General features: G+C 48.3%; 2 protein-coding genes across 2 annotated transcripts in view; both read left to right on the top strand.

Annotated features, from left to right (window-relative positions):
• The first annotated feature begins 1,108 nt into the window (after positions 1 to 1,108).
• LOC125338439 (heat shock factor protein 2-like) lies at positions 1,109 to 10,747 on the top strand. Its single transcript, XM_048329223.1, is given in 4 exon segments — positions 1,109 to 1,226; positions 5,866 to 5,930; positions 5,932 to 6,009; positions 9,991 to 10,747. Coding segments are annotated over 4 exon segments (777 nt in total). The 3' UTR covers positions 10,507 to 10,747.
• A 4,210-nt stretch (positions 10,748 to 14,957) lies between these two features.
• The window catches only part of LOC125338440 (collagen alpha-1(XXV) chain-like), a 37,727-nt gene continuing 32,329 nt past the window's right edge, over positions 14,958 to 20,355 (top strand). The window contains 2 exon segments of the mRNA XM_048329224.1: positions 14,958 to 15,088; positions 19,029 to 19,104. Coding sequence (XP_048185181.1) covers positions 15,030 to 15,088; positions 19,029 to 19,104 — 135 coding nt within the window. The 5' untranslated portion in view covers positions 14,958 to 15,029.

A 20,355-nucleotide genomic window follows, 5' to 3' on the forward strand; every position in this document is an offset into this window, starting at 1 on the left:
TCCCATAAATCCCCCTTTTCCCCCTTCAATCCCCCTTTTCCCCTTCAATCCCTTTTTCCCATCAATCCCTTTTTTCCCTTTGAATCCTTTATTCCCCACAGATCCCATTTCCCTTAAATCCTTTTTTTCCCCATAAATCCCTTTGATTCCCATTAAAATCCCTTTATTCCCATCAATCCCTTTTCCCAAAAGGGATTCCAGGATAAAGCTGGGATCGCCCAGAATTCCATTGGCATTCCAGAGGCCGGGAATGATCCCGGTTTTCCCTGGCAGAGACCGGAGGAACCTCTGGAATTCCGATCCCAATTCCCTGCTGGGAACAGCTCCCAAAAAACCCCATTCAAATCCCTTTATTCCCATTAAAATCCCAAAAACCCCTTAAATTCCAGCCTTGGGCGACTCCACCCCAAACCTGGGATCGCCCAGAATTCCGTTGGCATTCCAGAGGCCGGGAATGATCCGGTTTTCCTTGGCAGGGCGGAGGAACCTCCGGAATTCCGATCCCATTGGGAATCTCGGGATCGAGGCGGATCCCAATTCCCTGCTGGGAACAGCTCCCAAAAAACCCCATTAAAACCCCAAAAACCCCTAAAATTCCAACCTTGGGTGACTCCAGGATAAAGCTGGGATCACCCAGAATTCCTTTGGCGTTCCAGAGGCCGGGAATGATCCCGGTTTTCCCTGGCAGAGCGCAGGAACCTCTGGAATTCCTCTGGAATTCTGCCCAATCGTGATCGCGGCGGATCCCGATTTTCTCTGGGAACAGCTCCTAAAAAACCCCATTAAAACCCCAAAAATCCCTTAAATTCCAACCTTGGACATTCCAGGATGAAGCTGGGATCACCCAAAATTCCAGGAAGATTCCAGAGGCCGGGAATGATCCCGGTTTTCCCTGGCAGAGAGCGCAGGAACCTCCGGAATTCCGGTCCCAATTCCCTGCTGGGAACAGCTCCCAAAAACCCCCATTCAAATCCCTTTATTCCCATTAAAATCCCAAAAACCCCTTAAATTCCAACCTTGGAAGATTCCAGCATAAACCTGGGATCGCCCAGCATTCCATTGGCATTCCAGAGGCCGGGAATGATCCCGCTTTTCCCGTTTTTTTTCCATGGGCAGAGCGGGAGCAGCTTCCACGTCTTCGACCAGGGCCAGTTCGCCAAGGAGGTGCTTGCCCAAGTACTTCAAACACAACAACATGGCCAGCTTCGTCCGGCAGCTGAACATGTGTGAGTATTCCCGGGAATTCGGGAATTCTGGGAATTCTGGGAGCTCCGGAATCGGCTTCGTCCGGCAGCTGAACATGTGTGAGTATTCCCGGGAATTCCGGGAATTCTGGGAATTCTGGGAGCTCCGGAATCGGCTTCGTCCGGCAGCTGAACATGTGTGAGTATTCCCGGGAATTCCGGGAATTCTGGAATTCTGGGAGCTCCGGAATCGGCTTCGTCCGGCAGCTGAACATGTGTGAGTATTCCCGGGAATTCCGGGAATTCTGGGAATTCTGGGAGCTCCGGAATCGGCTTTGTGCGGCAGCTGAACATGTGTGAGTATTCCCGGGAATTCTGGGAATTCTGGGAGCGCTGGGAATCGGCTTTGTCCGGCAGCTGAACATGTGTGAGTATTCCCGGGAATTCTGGGAATTCTGGGAATTCTGGGAGCTCCGGAATCGGCTTCGTCCGGCAGCTGAACATGTGTGAGTATTCCCGGGAATTCCGGGAATTCTGGGAATTCTGGGAGCACTGGGAATCGGCTTCGTGCGGCAGCTGAACATGTGTGAGTATTCCTGGGAATTCCGGGAATTCTGGGAATTCTGGGAGTTCCGGAATCGGCTTTGTCCGGCAGCTGAACGTGTGTGAGTATTCCCGGGAATTCTGGGAATTCTGGGAATTCTGGGAGCGCTGGGAATCGGCTTTGTCTGGCAGCTGAACATGTGTGAGTATTCCCGGGAATTCCGGGAATTCTGGGAATTCTGGGAGCGCTGGGAATCGGCTTTGTCCGGCAGCTGAACGTGTGTGAGTATTCCCGGGAATTCCGGGAATTCTGGGAATTCTGGGAGCGCTGGGAATCGGCTTCGTCCGGCAGCTGAACGTGTGTGAGTATTCCCGGGAATTCCGGGAATTCTGGGAATTCTGGGAGCTCCGGAATCGGCTTTGTCCGGCAGCTGAACATGTGTGAGTATTCCCGGGAATTCCGGGAATTCTGGGAATTCTGGGAGCTCCGGAATCGGCTTTGTCCGGCAGCTGAACATGTGTGAGTATTCCCGGGAATTCCGGGAATTCTGGGAATTCTGGGAGCTCCGGAATCGGCTTCGTCCGGCAGCTGAACATGTGTGAGTATTCCCGGGAATTCCGGGAATTCTGGGAATTCTGGGAGCGCTGGGAATCGGCTTTGTCCGGCAGCTGAACATGTGTGAGTATTCCCGGGAATTCCGGGAATTCTGGGAATTCTGGGAGCGCTGGGAATCGGCTTTGTCCGGCAGCTGAACATGTGTGAGTATTCCCGGGAATTCCGGAATTCTGGGAATTCTGGGAGCGCTGGGAATCGGCTTTGTCCGGCAGCTGAACATGTGTGAGTATTCCCGGGAATTCCGGGAATTCTGGAATTCTGGGAGCGCTGGGAATCGGCTTTGTCCGGCAGCTGAACATGTGTGAGTATTCCCGGGAATTCCGGGAATTCTGGGAATTCTGGGAGCTCCGGAATCGGCTTTGTCCGGCAGCTGAACGTGTGTGAGTATTCCCGGGAATTCCGGGAATTCTGGGAATTCTGGGAGCTCCGGAATCGGCTTCGTCCGGCAGCTGAACATGTGTGAGTATTCCCGGGAATTCCGGGAATTCTGGGAATTCTGGGAGCTCCGGAATCGGCTTTGTCCGGCAGCTGAACATGTGTGAGTATTCCCGGGAATTCCGGGAATTCTGGGAATTCTGGGAGCTCCGGAATCGGCTTCGTGCGGCAGCTGAACATGTGTGAGTATTCCCGGGAATTCCGGGAATTCTGGGAATTCTGGGAGCTCCGGAATCGGCTTTGTCCGGCAGCTGAACATGTGTGAGTATTCCCGGGAATTCCGGGAATTCTGGGAATTCTGGGAGCACTGGGAATCGGCTTTGTCCGGCAGCTGAACGTGTGTGAGTATTCCCGGGAATTCCGGGAATTCTGGGAATTCTGGGAGCTCCGGAATCGGCTTTGTCCGGCAGCTGAACGTGTGTGAGTATTCCCGGGAATTCCGGGAATTCTGGGAATTCTGGGAGCTCCGGAATCGGCTTTGTCCGGCAGCTGAACATGTGTGAGTATTCCCGGGAATTCCGGGAATTCTGGGAATTCTGGGAGCTCCGGAATCAGCTTTGTCCGGCAGCTGAACATGTGTGAGTATTCCCGGGAATTCCGGGAATTCTGGGAGCGCTGGGAATCGCTTCGTCCGGCAGCTGAACATGTGTGAGTATTCCCGGGAATTCCGGGAATTCTGGGAATTCTGGGAGCTCCGGAATCGGCTTCGTCCGGCAGCTGAACATGTGTGAGTATTCCCGGGAATTCCGGGAATTCTGGGAATTCTGGGAGCGCTGGGAATCGGCTTCGTCCGGCAGCTGAACATGTGTGAGTATTCCCGGGAATTCCGGGAATTCTGGGAATTCTGGGAGCTCCGGAATCGGCTTCGTCCGGCAGCTGAACATGTGTGAGTATTCCCGGGAATTCCGGGAATTCTGGGAATTCTGGGAGCTCCGGAATCGGCTTTGTCCGGCAGCTGAACATGTGTGAGTATTCCCGGGAATTCCGGGAATTCTGGGAATTCTGGGAGCTCCGGAATCGGCTTCGTGCGGCAGCTGAACATGTGTGAGTATTCCCGGGAATTCCGGGAATTCTGGGAATTCTGGGAGCGCTGGGAATCGGCTTTGTCCGGCAGCTGAACATGTGTGAGTATTCCCGGGAATTCCGGGAATTCTGGGAATTCTGGGAGCGCTGGGAATCGGCTTTGTCCGGCAGCTGAACATGTGTGAGTATTCCCGGAATTCCGGGAATTCTGGGAATTCTGGGAGCTCCGGAATCAGCTTTGTCCGGCAGCTGAACATGTGTGAGTATTCCCGGGAATTCCGGGAATTCTGGGAATTCTGGGAGCGCTGGGAATCGGCTTTGTCCGGCAGCTGAACATGTGTGAGTATTCCCGGGAATTCCGGGAATTCTGGGAATTCTGGGAGCTCCGGAATCGGCTTCGTCCGGCAGCTGAACATGTCTGAGTATTCCCGGGAATTCCGGGAATTCTGGGAATTCTGGGAGCTCCGGAATCGGCTTTGTCCGGCAGCTGAACATGTGTGAGTATTCCCGGGAATTCCGGGAATTCTGGGAATTCTGGGAGCGCTGGGAATCGGCTTTGTCCGGCAGCTGAACATGTGTGAGTATTCCCGGGAATTCCGGGAATTCTGGGAATTCTGGGAGCGCTGGGAATCGGCTTTGTCCGGCAGCTGAACATGTGTGAGTATTCCCGGGAATTCCGGGAATTCTGGGAATTCTGGGAGCGCTGGGAATCGGCTTCGTGCGGCAGCTGAACATGTGTGAGTATTCCCGGGAATTCCGGGAATTCTGGGAATTCTGGGAGCGCTGGGAATCGGCTTCGTCCGGCAGCTGAACGTGTGTGAGTATTCCCGGGAATTCCGGGAATTCTGGGAATTCTGGGAGCTCCGGAATCGGCTTTGTCCGGCAGCTGAACATGTGTGAGTATTCCCGGGAATTCTGGGATTCTGGGAATTCTGGGAGTGCTGGGAATCGGCTTTGTCCGGCAGCTGAACATGTGTGAGTATTCCCGGGAATTCTGGGAATTCTGGGAATTCTGGGAGCTCCGGAATCGGCTTCGTCCGGCAGCTGAACATGTGTGAGTATTCCCGGGAATTCCGGGAATTCTGGGAATTCTGGGAGCTCCGGAATCGGCTTTGTCCGGCAGCTGAACATGTGTGAGTATTCCCGGGAATTCCGGGAATTCTGGGAATTCTGGGAGCGCTGGAATTCCAGGATTGGAGCCATTCCCAAGCCAGGACACCTCGGAATTCCCGGATTTCCTTCCCGAATTCCCGGCATTCCCGGCATTCCCAGACGGGTCCCAGAAGGTGGAGCCGGGATCCAGGATCCCCGCAATCCCTGGGAATTCCCTGATCCCACTCAGGAATTCCGGGATGGAGCCATTCCCAAGCAGCCCCTCCATGCTCGGACACCTCGGAATTCCCGGATTTCCTTCCCGAATTCCCGGCATTCCCGCTTTTCCAGACGGCTCCCAGAAGGTGGAGCCGGGATCCAGGATCCCCCAATCCCTGGAATTCCGGGTGGATTCCCTGATCCCACTCAGGAATTCCGGGACTGGAGCCATTCCCATCATGGGACATCCCAGAATTCCCGGATTTCCTTCCCCAATTCCCATTTTCCCAGACGAGTTCCGGAATGTGGAGCCGGGATCCAGGAATTCCCGGATTGGAACCGTTCCCATCATGGGACATCCCAGAATTCCCAGATTTCCTTCGCCAATTCCCGGCATTCCCAGACGGGTCCCAGAAGATGGAGCCGGGATCCAGGATCCCCGCAATCCCTGGGAATTCCCATCCCACTCAGGAATTCCGGGATGGAGCCATTCCCAAGCAGCCCCTCCATGCTCGGACACCTCGGAATTCCCAGATTTCCTTCCCGAATTCCCGGCATTCCCGCTTTTCCAGACGGCTCCCAGAAGGTGGAGCTGGGATCCAGGATCCCCCAATCCCTGGGAATTCCCGGTGGATTCCGTGATCCCACTCAGGAATTCCGGGATGGAGCCATTCCCAAGCAGCCCCTCCATGCTCGGACACCTCGGAATTCCCGGATTTCCTTCCCCAATTCCCGGCATTCCCGCTTTTCCAGACGGCTTCCGGAAGGTGGTGCACATCGAGCAGGGCGGGCTGGTGAAGCCGGAGAAGGACGACACGGGAATTCCAGCATCCCTTCTTCCTGCGGGGCCAGGAGCAGCTCCTGGAGAACATCAAGAGGAAAGTCACCCACTCCAGCGTGAGTTCCCGGGAAATTCCCAAAAAAAAAAAAAAAATTCCAGGAATACCCCGAAAAAATCCCGGAGAAAAAGGCCCAGGAAATCGCGGGAAAAGGGAAAAAAAACCGGAAAAAATGCCCCAAAAAATTGTAAAAAGATCCTAAAACAATGCCCTAAAAAAAGTCCCCAAAGCATCTAAAAATTCCCAAAAAATAAAAAAAAAGCTCCGGGAATATCCAAAAAAATCCCAAAGAAAAAGGGCCAAAAAATCCCGGGAAAAAGGAAAAAAAACTGAAAAAAAGCCCCAAAAAATTGGAAAAAGATCCCCAAAAAAGTCCCCAAAGCGTCTAAAAAATTCCCAAAAAATAAAAAAAAATTCTGGGGATATCCCAAAAAAATGCTAAAGAAAAAGGCACAGAAAATCCCAGAAAAAAAACCAAAAAAATCCCTGAAAAAATGCCCAAAAAAAATCTTAAAAAAATCCCCAAAGTTCTGAAAAATCCCAAACTCCCCTAAAACTCCCAAAACTTCTCAAAGTTCCTGAAAATTCCGGGAATACCCCGAAAAAATCCCGGAGAAAAAGGGCCAGGAAATCCCGGGAAAAGGGAAAAAAAACCGGAAAAAATGCCCCAAAAATTGTAAGAAAATCCCCCAAAAATTGGAAAAAGATCCTAAAACAATGCCCTAAAAAAAGTCCCCAAAGCGTCTAAAAATTCCCAAAAACTAAAAAAAAATTCCGGGAATATCCCAAAAAAATCCCAAAGAAAAAGGGCCAAAAAATCCTGGGAAAAAGGAAAAAAAACTGAAAAAAAGCCCCAAAAAATTGGAAAAAGATCCCCAAAAGAGTCCCCAAAGCGTCTAAAAATTCCCAAAAAATAAAAAAAAATTCTGGGGATATCCCAAAAAAATGCTAAAGAAAAAGGCACAGAAAATCCCAGAAAAAAAACCAAAAAAATCCCTGAAAAAATGCCCAAAAAAATCTTTAAAAAATCCCCAAAGTTCTGAAAAATCCCAAACTCCCCTAAAACTCCCCAAAACTTCTCAAAGTTCCTGGAAAATTCCGGGAATACCCCGAAAAAATCCCGGAGAAAAAGGGCCAGGAAATCCCGGGAAAAGGGAAAAAAAACCGGAAAAAATGCCCCAAAAATTGTAAATTGTAAGAAAATCCCCCAAAAATTGGAAAAAGATCCTAAAACAATGCCCTAAAAAAAGTCCCCAAAGCGTCTAAAAATTCCCAAAAACTTAAAAAAAATTCCGGGAATATCCCAAAAAAAAATCCCGAAGAAAAAGGGCCAGAAAATCCCAGAAAAAAAACCCCAAAAAAATCCCCCCAAAAATGCCCAAAAAAATTCTAAAAAAATCCCCAAAATCCCCAAAGTTCTGAAAAATCCCAAACTCCCCTAAAACTCCCCAAAACTTCTCAAAGTTCTTGGAAAATTCCAGAAAATTCCGGGAATACCCCGAGAAAATCCCGGAGAAAAAGGGCCAGGAAATCCCGGGAAAAGGGAAAAAAAAAATGGAAAAAATGCCCCAAAAATTGTATAAAAATCCCCAAAAAATTGGAAAAAGATCCTAAAACAATGCCCTAAAAAAAGTCCCCAAAGCATCTAAAAATTCCCAAAAAATAAAAAAAAAAGCTCCGGGAATATCCCAAAAAAAATCCCAAAGAAAAAGGGCCAGAAAATCCCGGGAAAAGGAAAAAAAAACCTAAAAAAATGCCCCAAAAAATTGTAAAAAAATCCTAAAAAAATCCCCCCAAAATCCCCAAAGTTCAGAAAAATCCCAAAAAATCAAAAAAAGTTCTGGGAATATCCCAAAAAAATTCCAAAGAAAAAGGCCCAGAAAATCCCAGGAAAAAAAAAAAATCCCCCCAAAAAATCCCCCAAAATTTTAAGAAAATCAAAAAAAAATCCCTGAAAAATTCTAAAAAAATCCCAAACTCCCCCAAAGGTTCTAAAAATTCCCAAAAAATAAAAAAAAAGTTGTGGGAATATCCCAAAAAAATCCTGAAGAAAAAGGCCCAGAAAATCCCAGAAAAAAACCCCAAAAAAATCCCAAAAAAAAGGCCCCAAAAAATCCCCCAAAATTTTAAGAAAATCAAAAAAATCCCTGAAAAATTCTAAGAAAATCCCAAACTTTCCAAAGGTTCTAAAAAATCCCGAAAAATCAAAAAAATTCCGGGAATATTCCACAAAAGAATTCCCAAAGAGAAAGGCCCCGAAAATCCCAGGAAAAGCAATAAAAACCTAATTAAATCCCAAAAAAAGAGTAAAAAAAATCCCCAAAAATCCCCAAAGTTCAGAAAAATCCCAAAAAACCCCCAAAAATTCCGGGAATATCCCAAAAAAAATCCCGAAGGAAAAGGCCCAGAAAATCCCAGAAAAATTCCCAAAACAACCTTTAAAAATCTCCCAAAAAAGCAAAATTCCCTAAAAATTCCTAAAAATTCCAAAAAAATCCCCAAATTCCCAGAAATTCTAAAACTTCCCAAACTCCCCAACCCCTCGAAAAATGGCCCGAAAACCCCAAAAAATCCCAAAAAAAGCCAAAAAAAAAAAAAATCCCAAAAAATACCCCAAAAAATCTGAAAAAATCCAAAAAAAAGCCAAAAAATTCTTGAAAACCCCTAAAATTCCCCAAAATTCTGAAAATTCCCAACTCCCCAAAGCCTCTAAAAATGGCCGAAAAACCCAAAAAACCAAAAAAAATTTTAAAAAAGCAAAAAAAAAATGCTGAAAAAAATCAAAGAAGTCTGAAAAAATCTTTAAAAATTCCCGAAAATTCAAAAAAATTCCCCCAAAAATTCCCAAAAATTCTAAAACTTCCCAAACTCCCCAAAGCCTCTAAAAATGGTCAAAAAGCCCAAAAAAAATCAAAAAAAAAATCAAAAAAATAGCAAACAAATCTGAAAAAAATTCTAAAAAAATTTTTAAAACCCGAAAGAAATCCTAAAAAATCCCAAAAATTCCCGAAAATTCTAAAAATTCCCAAACTCCCCAAAGCCTCTCAAGATGGCTGAAAAAAACCAAAAAAAACCCCCAAAAAATCAAAAAAGTGTAAAAAAAAATCCTGGAAAAAAAAATCGGAAAAAATCCTTTAAAAATCCCAAAAAAATCTTTAAAAATCCTAAAAAATTCCCCAAAAATTCCCCAAAAAAATTCAAAATAATAGCAAAAAAGATCTGAAAAAAATCCAAAAAAAATCCAAAAAATCCCAAAAAATCCTCAAAAATTGCCCAAAATTCCCCAAAAATTTCCCCAAAATTCCCAAAAATGCTAAAAATTCACAAACTCCCTAAAGCCTCTAAAAATGTTCAAAAACAGAAAAAAAAATCCCTAAAAAAATTTTTTTAAAAATCTGAAAAAATCAAAAAAAATCCTAAAAAATCCCAAAAAATTCTGAAAAATTCCCAAAATTTCTAAAAAATTCCCCAAAAAATTCCCAGAAAATTCTAAAAAATTCCCAAGCTCCCTAAAGCCTCTAAAAATGGCCGAAAACACACAAAAAAAACCCCCCCAAAATAAAAAACAAATCTGAAAAAAATCCGAAAAAAATCTAAAAAAAAATCCAAAAAAAATCCCAAAAAAATTTCAAAAAAAAACCCAAAAAATTCCCAAAAAATTCCAAAAATTCTAAAAAATTCCCAAACTCCCGAAAGCCTCTAAAAAAAGCCAAAAAAGCAAAAAAAAACCAAAAAAAAAAATCCATAAAAATTAAAAAAAATCTGAAAAAAATCCGAAAAAAATCCTAAGAAATCCCAAAAAATTCCCAAAAAATTCCCCAAAAATTCCCCCAAATTCCCGGAATTCTGGGATGTGCAGGTGTCGGGGCTGAAGGGGGCCGAGGTGCGCGTGCGGCAGGACAGCGTGGCGCGGCTGCTCCCGAAAAATCCCCCAAAAATCCTAACAAAAAAATCCGAAAAAAATCCTAAAAAATCCCAAAAAATTCTAAAAAAATTCCCCAAAAATTCCCCCAAATTCCCGGAATTCTGGGATGTGCAGGTGTCGGGGCTGAAGGGGGACGAGGTGCGCGTGCGGCAGGACAGCGTGGCGCGGCTGCTCCCGAAAAATCCCCCAAAAATCCTAACAAAAAATCCGAAAAAAATCCTAAAAAATCCCAAAAAATTCCCCAAAAATTCCCCCAAATTCCCGGAATTCTGGGATGTGCAGGTGTCGGGGCTGAAGGGGGACGAGGTGCGCGTGCGGCAGGACAGCGTGGCGCGGCTGCTCCCGAAAAATCCCCCAAAAATCCTAACAAAAAATCCGAAAAAAATCCTAAAAAATCCCAAAAAATTCCCCAAAAATTCCCCCAAATTCCCGGAATTCTGGGACGTGCAGGTGTCGGGGCTGAAGGGGGACGAGGTGCGCGTGCGGCAGGACAGCGTGGCGCGGCTGCTCCCGAAAAATCCCCCAAAAATCCTAACAAAAAATCCTAAAAAATCCCAAAAAATTCTAAAAAATTCCCCAAAAATTCCCCCAAATTCCCGGAATTCTGGGATGTGCAGGTGTCGGGGCTGAAGGGGGACGAGGTGCGCGTGCGGCAGGACAGCGTGGCGCGGCTGCTCCCGAAAAATCCCCCAAAAATCCTAAAAAAAAAATCCAAAAAAAATCCTAAAAAATCCCAAAAAATTCCCCAAAAATTCCCCCAAATTCCCGGAATTCTGGGATGTGCAGGTGTCGGGGCTGAAGGGGGACGAGGTGCGCGTGCGGCAGGACAGCGTGGCGCGGCTGCTCCCGAAAAATCCCCCAAAAATCCTAACAAAAAATCCGAAAAAAATCCTAAAAAATCCCAAAAAATTCTAAAAAATTCCCAAATATTCTGAAAACTTCCGAACTTTTGTAAAATCTCCCCAAAGCCTCTAAAAATGGCCAAAAACACGAAAAAATCCAAAAAAACCAAAAAAAATCTGAAAGAAGTCCAAAAAAATTCTAAAAAAATATGAAAAAGTCTGAAAAAAATCTGAAAAAAATCCCAAAAAATTCCTAAAATTTCCCAGAAATTCCCAAATATTCCCAAAAATTCTAAAAATTCCCAAACTCCCCAAAGCCTCAAAAAATGGCCAAAAAAACTGAAAAAAACCCCAAAAAAAGAATTAAAAAATTGCCGAAATAAATCCAGGAAAAATAAAAAAAAATCTGGAAAAAATACATTAAAAATTTCCAAAAATTCCCAAGGAATTTGTATAAATTCTAAAAATTCCCAAACTCCCCAAAGCCTCAAAAAATGGCCGAAGAACCCAAAAACCCAAAAAAAAAGTCCACAAAAATCAAAAAAAAATTCAAAAAAATCCTAAAAAAATCTAAAAAAAATTCGAAAAAAATCCGAAAAAAAACCAAAAAAATCCTAAAAAATCCCAAAAAATTCCCCAAAAATTCCCCCAAATTCCCGGAATTCTGGGATGTGCAGGTGTCGGGGCTGAAGGGGGACGAGGTGCGCGTGCGGCAGGACAGCGTGGCGCGGCTGCTCCCGAAAAATCCCCCAAAAATCCTAAAAAAAAATCTAAAAAAAATCCTAAAAAATCCCAAAAAATTCTAAAAAATTCCCCAAAAATTCCCCCAAATTCCCGGAATTCTGGGATGTGCAGGTGTCGGGGCTGAAGGGGGACGAGGTGCGCGTGCGGCAGGACAGCGTGGCGCGGCTGCTCCCGAAAAATCCCCCAAAAATCCTAAAAAAAAAATCCGAAAAAAATCCTAAAAAATCCGAAAAAAATTCTAAAAAATTCCCAAAAATTCCCCCAAATTCCCGGAATTCTGGGATGTGCAGGTGTCGGGGCTGAAGGGGGACGAGGTGCGCGTGCGGCAGGACAGCGTGGCGCGGCTGCTCCCGAAAAATCCCCCAAAAATCCTAAAAAAAAAATCCGAAAAAATCCTAAAAAATCCCAAAAAATTCTAAAAAATTCCCCAAAAATTCCCCCAAATTCCCGGAATTCTGGGATGTGCAGGTGTCGGGGCTGAAGGGGGACGAGGTGCGCGTGCGGCAGGACAGCGTGGCGCGGCTTGCTCCCGAAAAATCCCCCAAAAATCCTAAAAAAAAAATCTAAAAAAAATCCTAAAAAATCCCAAAAAATTCTAAAAAATTCCCCAAAAATTCCCCCAAATTCCCGGAATTCTGGGATGTGCAGGTGTCGGGGCTGAAGGGGGACGAGGTGCGCGTGCGGCAGGACAGCGTGGCGCGGCTGCTCCCGAAAAATCCCCCAAAAATCCTAAAAAAAAAATCTAAAAAAAATCCTAAAAAATCCCAAAAAATCCCAAAAAATTCCCCAAAAATTCCCCCAAATTCCCGGAATTCTGGGATGTGCAGGTGTCGGGGCTGAAGGGGGACGAGGTGCGCGTGCGGCAGGACAGCGTGGCGCGGCTGCTCCCGAAAAATCCCCCAAAAATCCTAACAAAAAAATCCGAAAAAAATCCTAAAAAATCCCAAAAAATTCTAAAAAATTCCCAAATATTCTGAAAACTTCCGAACTTTTGTAAAATCTCCCCAAAGCCTCTAAAAATGGCCAAAACCACGAAAAAATCCAAAAAAACCAAAAAAAATCTGAAAGAAGTCCAAAAAAATTCTAAAAAAATATGAAAAAGTCTGAAAAAAATCTGAAAAAAATCCCAAAAAATTCCTAAAATTTCCCAGAAATTCCCAAATATTCCCAAAAATTCTAAAAATTCCCAAACTCCCCAAAGCCTCAAAAAATGGCCAAAAAAACTGAAAAAAACCCCAAAAAAAGAATTAAAAAATTGCCGAAATAAATCCAGGAAAAATAAAAAAAAATCTGGAAAAAATACATTAAAAATTTCCAAAAATTCCCAAGGAATTTGTATAAATTCTAAAAATTCCCAAACTCCCCAAAGCCTCAAAAAATGGCCGAAGAACCCAAAAACCCAAAAAAAAAGTCCACAAAAATCAAAAAAAAATTCAAAAAAATCCTAAAAAAATCTAAAAAAAATTCGAAAAAAAATCCGAAAAAAAACCAAAAAAATCCTAAAAAATCCCAAAAAATTCCCCAAAAATTCCCCCAAATTCCCGGAATTCTGGGATGTGCAGGTGTCGGGGCTGAAGGGGGACGAGGTGCGCGTGCGGCAGGACAGCGTGGCGCGGCTGCTCCCGAAAAATCCCCCAAAAATCCTAAAAAAAAAATCTAAAAAAAATCCTAAAAAATCCCAAAAAATTCTAAAAAATTCCCCAAAAATTCCCCCAAATTCCCGGAATTCTGGGATGTGCAGGTGTCGGGGCTGAAGGGGGACGAGGTGCGCGTGCGGCAGGACAGCGTGGCGCGGCTGCTCCCGAAAAATCCCCCAAAAATCCTAAAAAAAAAATCCGAAAAAAATCCTAAAAAATCCGAAAAAAATTCTAAAAAATTCCCAAAAATTCCCCCAAATTCCCGGAATTCTGGGATGTGCAGGTGTCGGGGCTGAAGGGGGACGAGGTGCGCGTGCGGCAGGACAGCGTGGCGCGGCTGCTCCCGAAAAATCCCCCAAAAATCCTAAAAAAAAAATCCGAAAAAATCCTAAAAAATCCCAAAAAATTCTAAAAAATTCCCCAAAAATTCCCCCAAATTCCCGGAATTCTGGGATGTGCAGGTGTCGGGGCTGAAGGGGGACGAGGTGCGCGTGCGGCAGGACAGCGTGGCGCGGCTGCTCCCGAAAAATCCCCCAAAAATCCTAACAAAAAAATCCGAAAAAAATCCTAAAAAATCCCAAAAAATTCCCAAAAAATTCCCCAAAAATTCCCCCAAATTCCCGGAATTCTGGGATGTGCAGGTGTCGGGGCTGAAGGGGGACGAGGTGCGCGTGCGGCAGGACAGCGTGGCGCGGCTGCTCCCGAAAAATCCCCCAAAAATCCTAAAAAAAAAATCCGAAAAAGTCCGAAAAAAATCCTAAAAAATCCCAAAAAATTCCCCAAAAATTCCCCCAAATTCCCGGAATTCTGGGATGTGCAGGTGTCGGGGCTGAAGGGGGACGAGGTGCGCGTGCGGCAGGACAGCGTGGCGCGGCTGCTCCCGAAAAATCCCCCAAAAATCCTAACAAAAAAATCCGAAAAAAATCCTAAAAAATCCCAAAAAATTCCCCAAAAATTCCCCCAAATTCCCGGAATTCTGGGATGTGCAGGTGTCGGGGCTGAAGGGGGACGAGGTGCGCGTGCGGCAGGACAGCGTGGCGCGGCTGCTCCCGAAAAATCCCCCAAAAATCCTAACAAAAAAATCCGAAAAAAATCCTAAAAAATCCCAAAAAATTCTAAAAAATTCCCCAAAAATTCCCCCAAATTCCCGGAATTCTGGGATGTGCAGGTGTCGGGGCTGAAGGGGGACGAGGTGCGCGTGCGGCAGGACAGCGTGGCGCGGCTGCTCCCGAAAAATCCCCCAAAAATCCTAACAAAAAATCCGAAAAAAATCCTAAAAAATCCCAAAAAATTCCCCAAAAATTCCCCCAAATTCCCGGAATTCTGGGATGTGCAGGTGTCGGGGCTGAAGGGGGACGAGGTGCGCGTGCGGCAGGACAGCGTGGCGCGGCTGCTCCCGAAAAATCCCCCAAAAATCCTAACAAAAAAATCCGAAAAAAATCCTAAAAAATCCCAAAAAATTCCCCAAAAATTCCCCCAAATTCCCGGAATTCTGGGATGTGCAGGTGTCGGGGCTGAAGGGGGCCGAGGTGCGCGTGCGGCAGGACAGCGTGGCGCGGCTGCTCCCGAAAAATCCCCCAAAAATCCTAAAAAAAAAATCTAAAAAAAATCCTACAAAAATCCCAAAAAATCCCAAAAAATTCCCCAAAAATTCCCCCAAATTCCCGGAATTCTGGGATGTGCAGGTGTCGGGGCTGAAGGGGGACGAGGTGCGCGTGCGGCAGGACAGCGTGGCGCGGCTGCTCCCGAAAAATCCCCCAAAAATCCTAAAAAAAAAATCTAAAAAAAATCCTAAAAAATCCCAAAAAATCACAAAAAATTCCCCAAAAATTCCCCCAAATTCCCGGAATTCTGGGATGTGCAGGTGTCGGGGCTGAAGGGGGACGAGGTGCGCGTGCGGCAGGACAGCGTGGCGCGGCTGCTGGCCGACATGCAGGCCATGAGGGGCAAGCAGGACAGCCTGGACTCGCGGCTGCTCGCCATGAAACAGTACGGGATCGGGGATCGGGGATCGGGGATCGGGATCGGGGATTGGGGATCGGGATCGGGGATCGGGATCGGGGATCTGGGATTTGGGATTTGGGATCGGGTATTTGGGATCGAGATCTGGGATCAGGGATCTGGGATTTGGGATCGGGGATCTGGGATCGGGATTTGGGATCTGGGATCGGGGTTTGGGATCGGGGATCTGGGATCGGGATCTGGGATTTGGGATCGGGGATCTGGGATCGGGATTTGGGATCTGGGATCTGGGATCGGGGTTTGGGATCGGGGATCGGGGGTTTGGGATCTGGGATCGGGGATCTGGGATCGGGGATTTGGGGTTTTGTGTTTGGGATCTGGGATCGGGATCTGGGATTTGGGATCGGGATCTGGGATCTGGGATTTGGGATTTGGGATCGGGTATTTGGGATCGAGATCTGGGACCAGGGATCTGGGATTTGGGATCGGGGATCTGGGATCGGGGTTTGGGATCTGGGATCGGGGTTTGGGGTTTGGGATCTGGGATCGGGATCTGGGATTTGGGATCGGGGATCTGGGATCGGGATTTGGGATCTGGGATCGGGGGTTTGGGGTTTGGGATCTGGGATCGGGATCTGGGATCGGGATCTGGGATTTGGGATCTGGGATCTGGGATCGGGATCTGGGATCGGGATCTGGGATTTGGGATCTGGGATCTGGGATCGGGATTTGGGATCGGGGATTTGGGGTTTGGGATCTGGGATCGGGATCTGGGATTTGGGATCTGGGATTTGGGATCGGGATCTGGGATTTGGGATTTGGGATCAGGATCTGGGATCGGGATTTGGGATCTGGGATTTGGGATTTGGGATCTGGGATTGGGATCTGGGGTTTGGGATTTGGGATTTGGGATCGGGATCTGGGATCGAGATTTGGGATCTGGGATTTGGGATTCGGGATCTGGGATCGGGATTTGGGATCTGGGATTTGGGATCTGGGATCTGGGATTGGGATCTGGGGTTTGGGATCGGGGATCTGGGATTGGGGTTTGGGATCTGGGATTTGGGGTTTGGGGTTTGGGATCTGGGATCGGGGATCGGGATCTGGGGTTTGGGATCTGGGATCTGGGATTTGGGATTGGGGTTTGGGATCTGGGATTTGAGATTTGGGCTTTGGGGTTTGGGGTTTGGGATCTGGGATCGGGATCTGGGATTTGGGATCTGGGATTTGGGATCGGGATTGGGGTTTGGGATCGGGTTTGGGGTTGGGGATCGGGGTTTGGGGTTTGGGATTTGGGATCTGGGATTTGGGATCAGGATTTGGGATCTGGGATTTGGCATCTGGGATCTGGGATCGGGGTTTGGGATCTGGGATCGGGGTTTGGGATCTGGGGTTTGGGGTCTGGGATCGGGATTTAGGATCTGGGATCTGGGATTTGGGCTTTGGGGTTTGGGATTTAGGATCTGGGATTTGGGGTTTGGGATCAGGGTTTGGGATCGGGATCAGGGTTTGGGATCGGGGTTTGGGATGGAGAGGATTTGGGATGGAGGGGGTTGGGATGGAGGGGTTTGGGGTTCGGGGTGGAGGGGATTTGGGATTTGGGGTAGAGATGATTTGGGGTTCAGGATGGAGAGGATTTGGGATTTGGGATGGAGGGATTTGGGATTTGGGATTTCGGGTTTGGGATGGAGAGGATTTGGGATTTGGGATTTTGGGTTTGGGATGGAGAGGATTTGGGATTTGGGATGGAGAGGATTTGGGATTTGGGCTGCAGGGATTTGGGATTTGGGATTTCGGGTTTGGGATAACGCTGCTGCTGCTCCCGGTGTTCCCCCATCCTATTCCCACTTTTCCCGTGTTCTGGATTTGGGATTCTCCTGGATTTGGGGTTTCCTGGGTTTGGGATTTTATGGTTTGGGATTTCCTGGATTTGGGATTTCCTGGTTTAGGGGTTTCCAGGATTTGAGATTTTCCTGGATTTGGGATTTCCTGCATTTGGGGTTTCCTGGATTTGGGATTTCCTGGATTTGGGGTTTCCTGGATTTTGGGGATTCCTGGATTTGGGGTTTCCTGGATTTTGGGGATTCCTGGATTTGGGGTTTCCTGGATTTGGGGTGTTCAGGATTTGGGGGGTTTTTGGATTTGGGGCAGATCCGGGGGGTTGATCCAGGGGTTGGATCCCGGGATGGATCCGGGGTTGATCCCAAGGGATGGATCCATGGGATGGATCCAGGGATTGATCACGGGATTGATCCCAAGGGAGTTGATCCGAGGGGTAGATCCCAAGGGATGAATCCAGAGAGTAGATCCCAGGGGGTTGATCCCAAGGGCATGGATCCCAGGGGGTTGATCCCAAGGGATGGCTCCCAGGGGATGGATCCAGGGATGGATCCAGAGAGTAGATCCCAAGGGATAAATCCCATGGGTAGATCCCAAGGGATGGATCCCATGGGTAGATCCCAAGGGGTGGATCCAAGGGGGTAGATCCCAAGGGATGGATCCCATGGGTAGATCCCAAGGGGTGGATCCTGAGAGTCGATCCCAGGGGGTGGATCCAAGGGGGTAGATCCCGAGGGGTGGATCCCAGGGGTAGATCCCAAGGGGTGGATCCAAGGGATGGATCCATGGGATGGATCCATGGGATGAATCCAAGGAAGTTGATCCCAAGGGTGGATCCAGGGAGTTGATCCAGGGGATGGATCCAGGGGATGGATCCCGGGAGTAGATCCCATGGGATGGATCCAGGAGTTGTTCGAGGGATGGATCCAGGGGTAGATCCCATGGGATGGATCCCATGGGTAGATTCCAAGCGATGGATCCCGAGAGTTGATCGCAAGGGATGGATCCAAGGGGGATGGATCCGTGGGATGGATCCAAGGAAGTTGATCCCAAGGGATGGATCCAGGGGGTAGATCCAAAGGGATGGATCTGGGAGTAGATCCCAAGGGGTGGATCCAAGGGGGTGGATCCAAGGGGGTTGAATCCAAGGGATGGATCCAGGGGGTAGATCCCAAGGGGTGGATCTGGGGGTGGATCCCATGGGATGGATCCAGGGGGGTAGATCCCAAGGGGTGGATCCAAGGGGGTGGATCCAAGGGGGTTGAATCCAAGGGATGGATCCAGGGGGTAGATCCCAAGGGGTGGATCTGGGGGTAGATCCCAAGGGGTGGATCCAAGGGGGTAGATCCCAAGGGGTGGATCCAAGGGGGTAGATCCCAAGGGGTGGATCTGGGGGTGGATCCCATGGGATGGATCCAGGGGGTAGATCCCATGGGATGGATCCAGGGGGGTAGATCCCAAGGGATGGATCCAAGGGGGTAGATCCCAAGGGGTGGATCCAAGGGGGTAGATCCCAAGGGATGGATCCAAGGGGGTAGATCCCAAGGGATGGATCTGGGGGTGGATCCCAAGGGATGGATCCAAGGGGGTAGATCCCAAGGGGTGGATCTGGGGGTGGATCCCATGGGATGGATCCAGGGGGGTAGATCCCATGGGATGGATCCAAGGGGGTAGATCCCAAGGGGTGGATCTGGGGGTAGATCCCAAGGGATGGATCCAGGGGGTAGATCCCAAGGGGTGGATCTGGGGGTGGATCCCAAGGGATGGATCCAGGGGGGTAGATCCCAAGGGATGGATCCCATGGGATGGATCCAAGGGATGGATCCGGGGGTCGATCACGGGGGCGGGGCCGGATCTGCCCAACCCCCTTTTCCCGCCTTTCCCGCGGGATCTTTTCCCCCGGGATCCTTTCCCACGGGATCCTTTCCCACGGAACCTTTTCCTGCCTTTCCCGCGGGATCTTTTCCCCCGGGATTTTTTCCCCCGGGATCCTTTCCCACGGAACCTTTTCCCGCCTTTCCCCCGGGATTTTTTCCCCCGGGATCCTTTCCCGCGGAACCTTTTCCCGCCTTTCCCGCGGGATCTTTCCCCCGGGATCTCTCCCTCGGGATCGGTTGGGGCGGCGCAGCGAGAACGAGGCGCTGTGGCGGGAGGTGGCCAGCCTGCGCCAGAAGCACGCCCAGCAGCAGAAGGTGGTCAACAAGGTCAGCCCCCCCGTGCTCCGGCACCAATTCCCGCTTTTCCGGCCCCAATTCCCGAATTTCCATCCCAATTCCCAAGTTTACGGCCCCGATTCCCGATTTTCCACCCCCAATTCCCGATTTTCCACCCCCAATTCCCGATTTTCCGGCCCCAATTCCCACATTTCCAGCCCCAATTCCGAAATTTCCAGCCCCATTTCCCAGATTTCCGGCCCCAATTCCCAAATTTCCGGCCCCAATTCCCACATTTCCAGCCCCAATTCCGAAATTTCCAGCCCCATTTCCCAGATTTCCGGCCCCAATTCCCAAATTTCCAGCCCCAATTCCTGCTTTTCCAGCCCCATTCCTGATTTTCCAGCCCCAATTCCCAGATTCCCATCCCAATTCCCGATTTTCCGGCCCCAATTCCCACATTTCCAGCCCCAATTCCCAGTTTTCCAGCCCCAATTTCCGATTTTCCGGCCCCAATTCCCACATTTCCATCCCAATTTCTGCTTTTCCTGCCCTAATTCCGGCCCCATTCCCACTTTTCCAGCCCAATTCCCAATTTTCCGGCCCCAGTTTCCAGCCCCAATTCCCGCTTTTCCAGCCCCAATTCCCAGATTCCCGTCCCAATTCCCGATTTTCCGGCCACATTTCCCAGATTTCCATCCCAATTCCCAATTTTCCAGCCCCGATTCCCGATTGTCCGGCCCCAATTCCCAATTTTCTGGCCCCAATTCCCGATTTTCCTGCCCCATTCCCAATTTTCTGGCCCCAATTCCAGCCCAATTCCCACATTTCCGGCCCCAATTCCCACATTTCCGGCCCCAATTCCTGATTTTCCAGCCCCAATTCCCGATTTTCCAGCCCCATTCCCGATTTTCCTGCCCCAATTCCTGATTTTCCGGCCCCATTCCCGATTTTCCGGCCCCAATTCCCACTTTTCCAGCCCCAATTCCGAAATTTCCAGCCCCATTTCCTAGATTTCCAGCCCCAATTCCCAAATTTCCGGCCCCGATTCCCAGTTTTCCACCCCCAATTCTCGATTTTCCGGCCCCAATTCCCACTTTTCCAGCCCCATTCCCGATTTTCCTGCCCCAATTCCCACATTTCCGGCCCCATTTCCCGATTTTCCGGCCCCAATTCCTGATTTTCCTGCCCCAATTCCCACATTTCCGGCCCCATTTCCCGAATTTCCATCCCAATTCCCAAGTTTACGGCCCCAATTCCCGATTTTCTGGCCCCAATTCCCACATTTCCGGCCCCATTTCC

Source organism: Corvus hawaiiensis, chromosome 26, assembly GCF_020740725.1.
Source record: "Corvus hawaiiensis isolate bCorHaw1 chromosome 26, bCorHaw1.pri.cur, whole genome shotgun sequence".
NCBI lineage: Eukaryota > Metazoa > Chordata > Aves > Passeriformes > Corvidae > Corvus > Corvus hawaiiensis.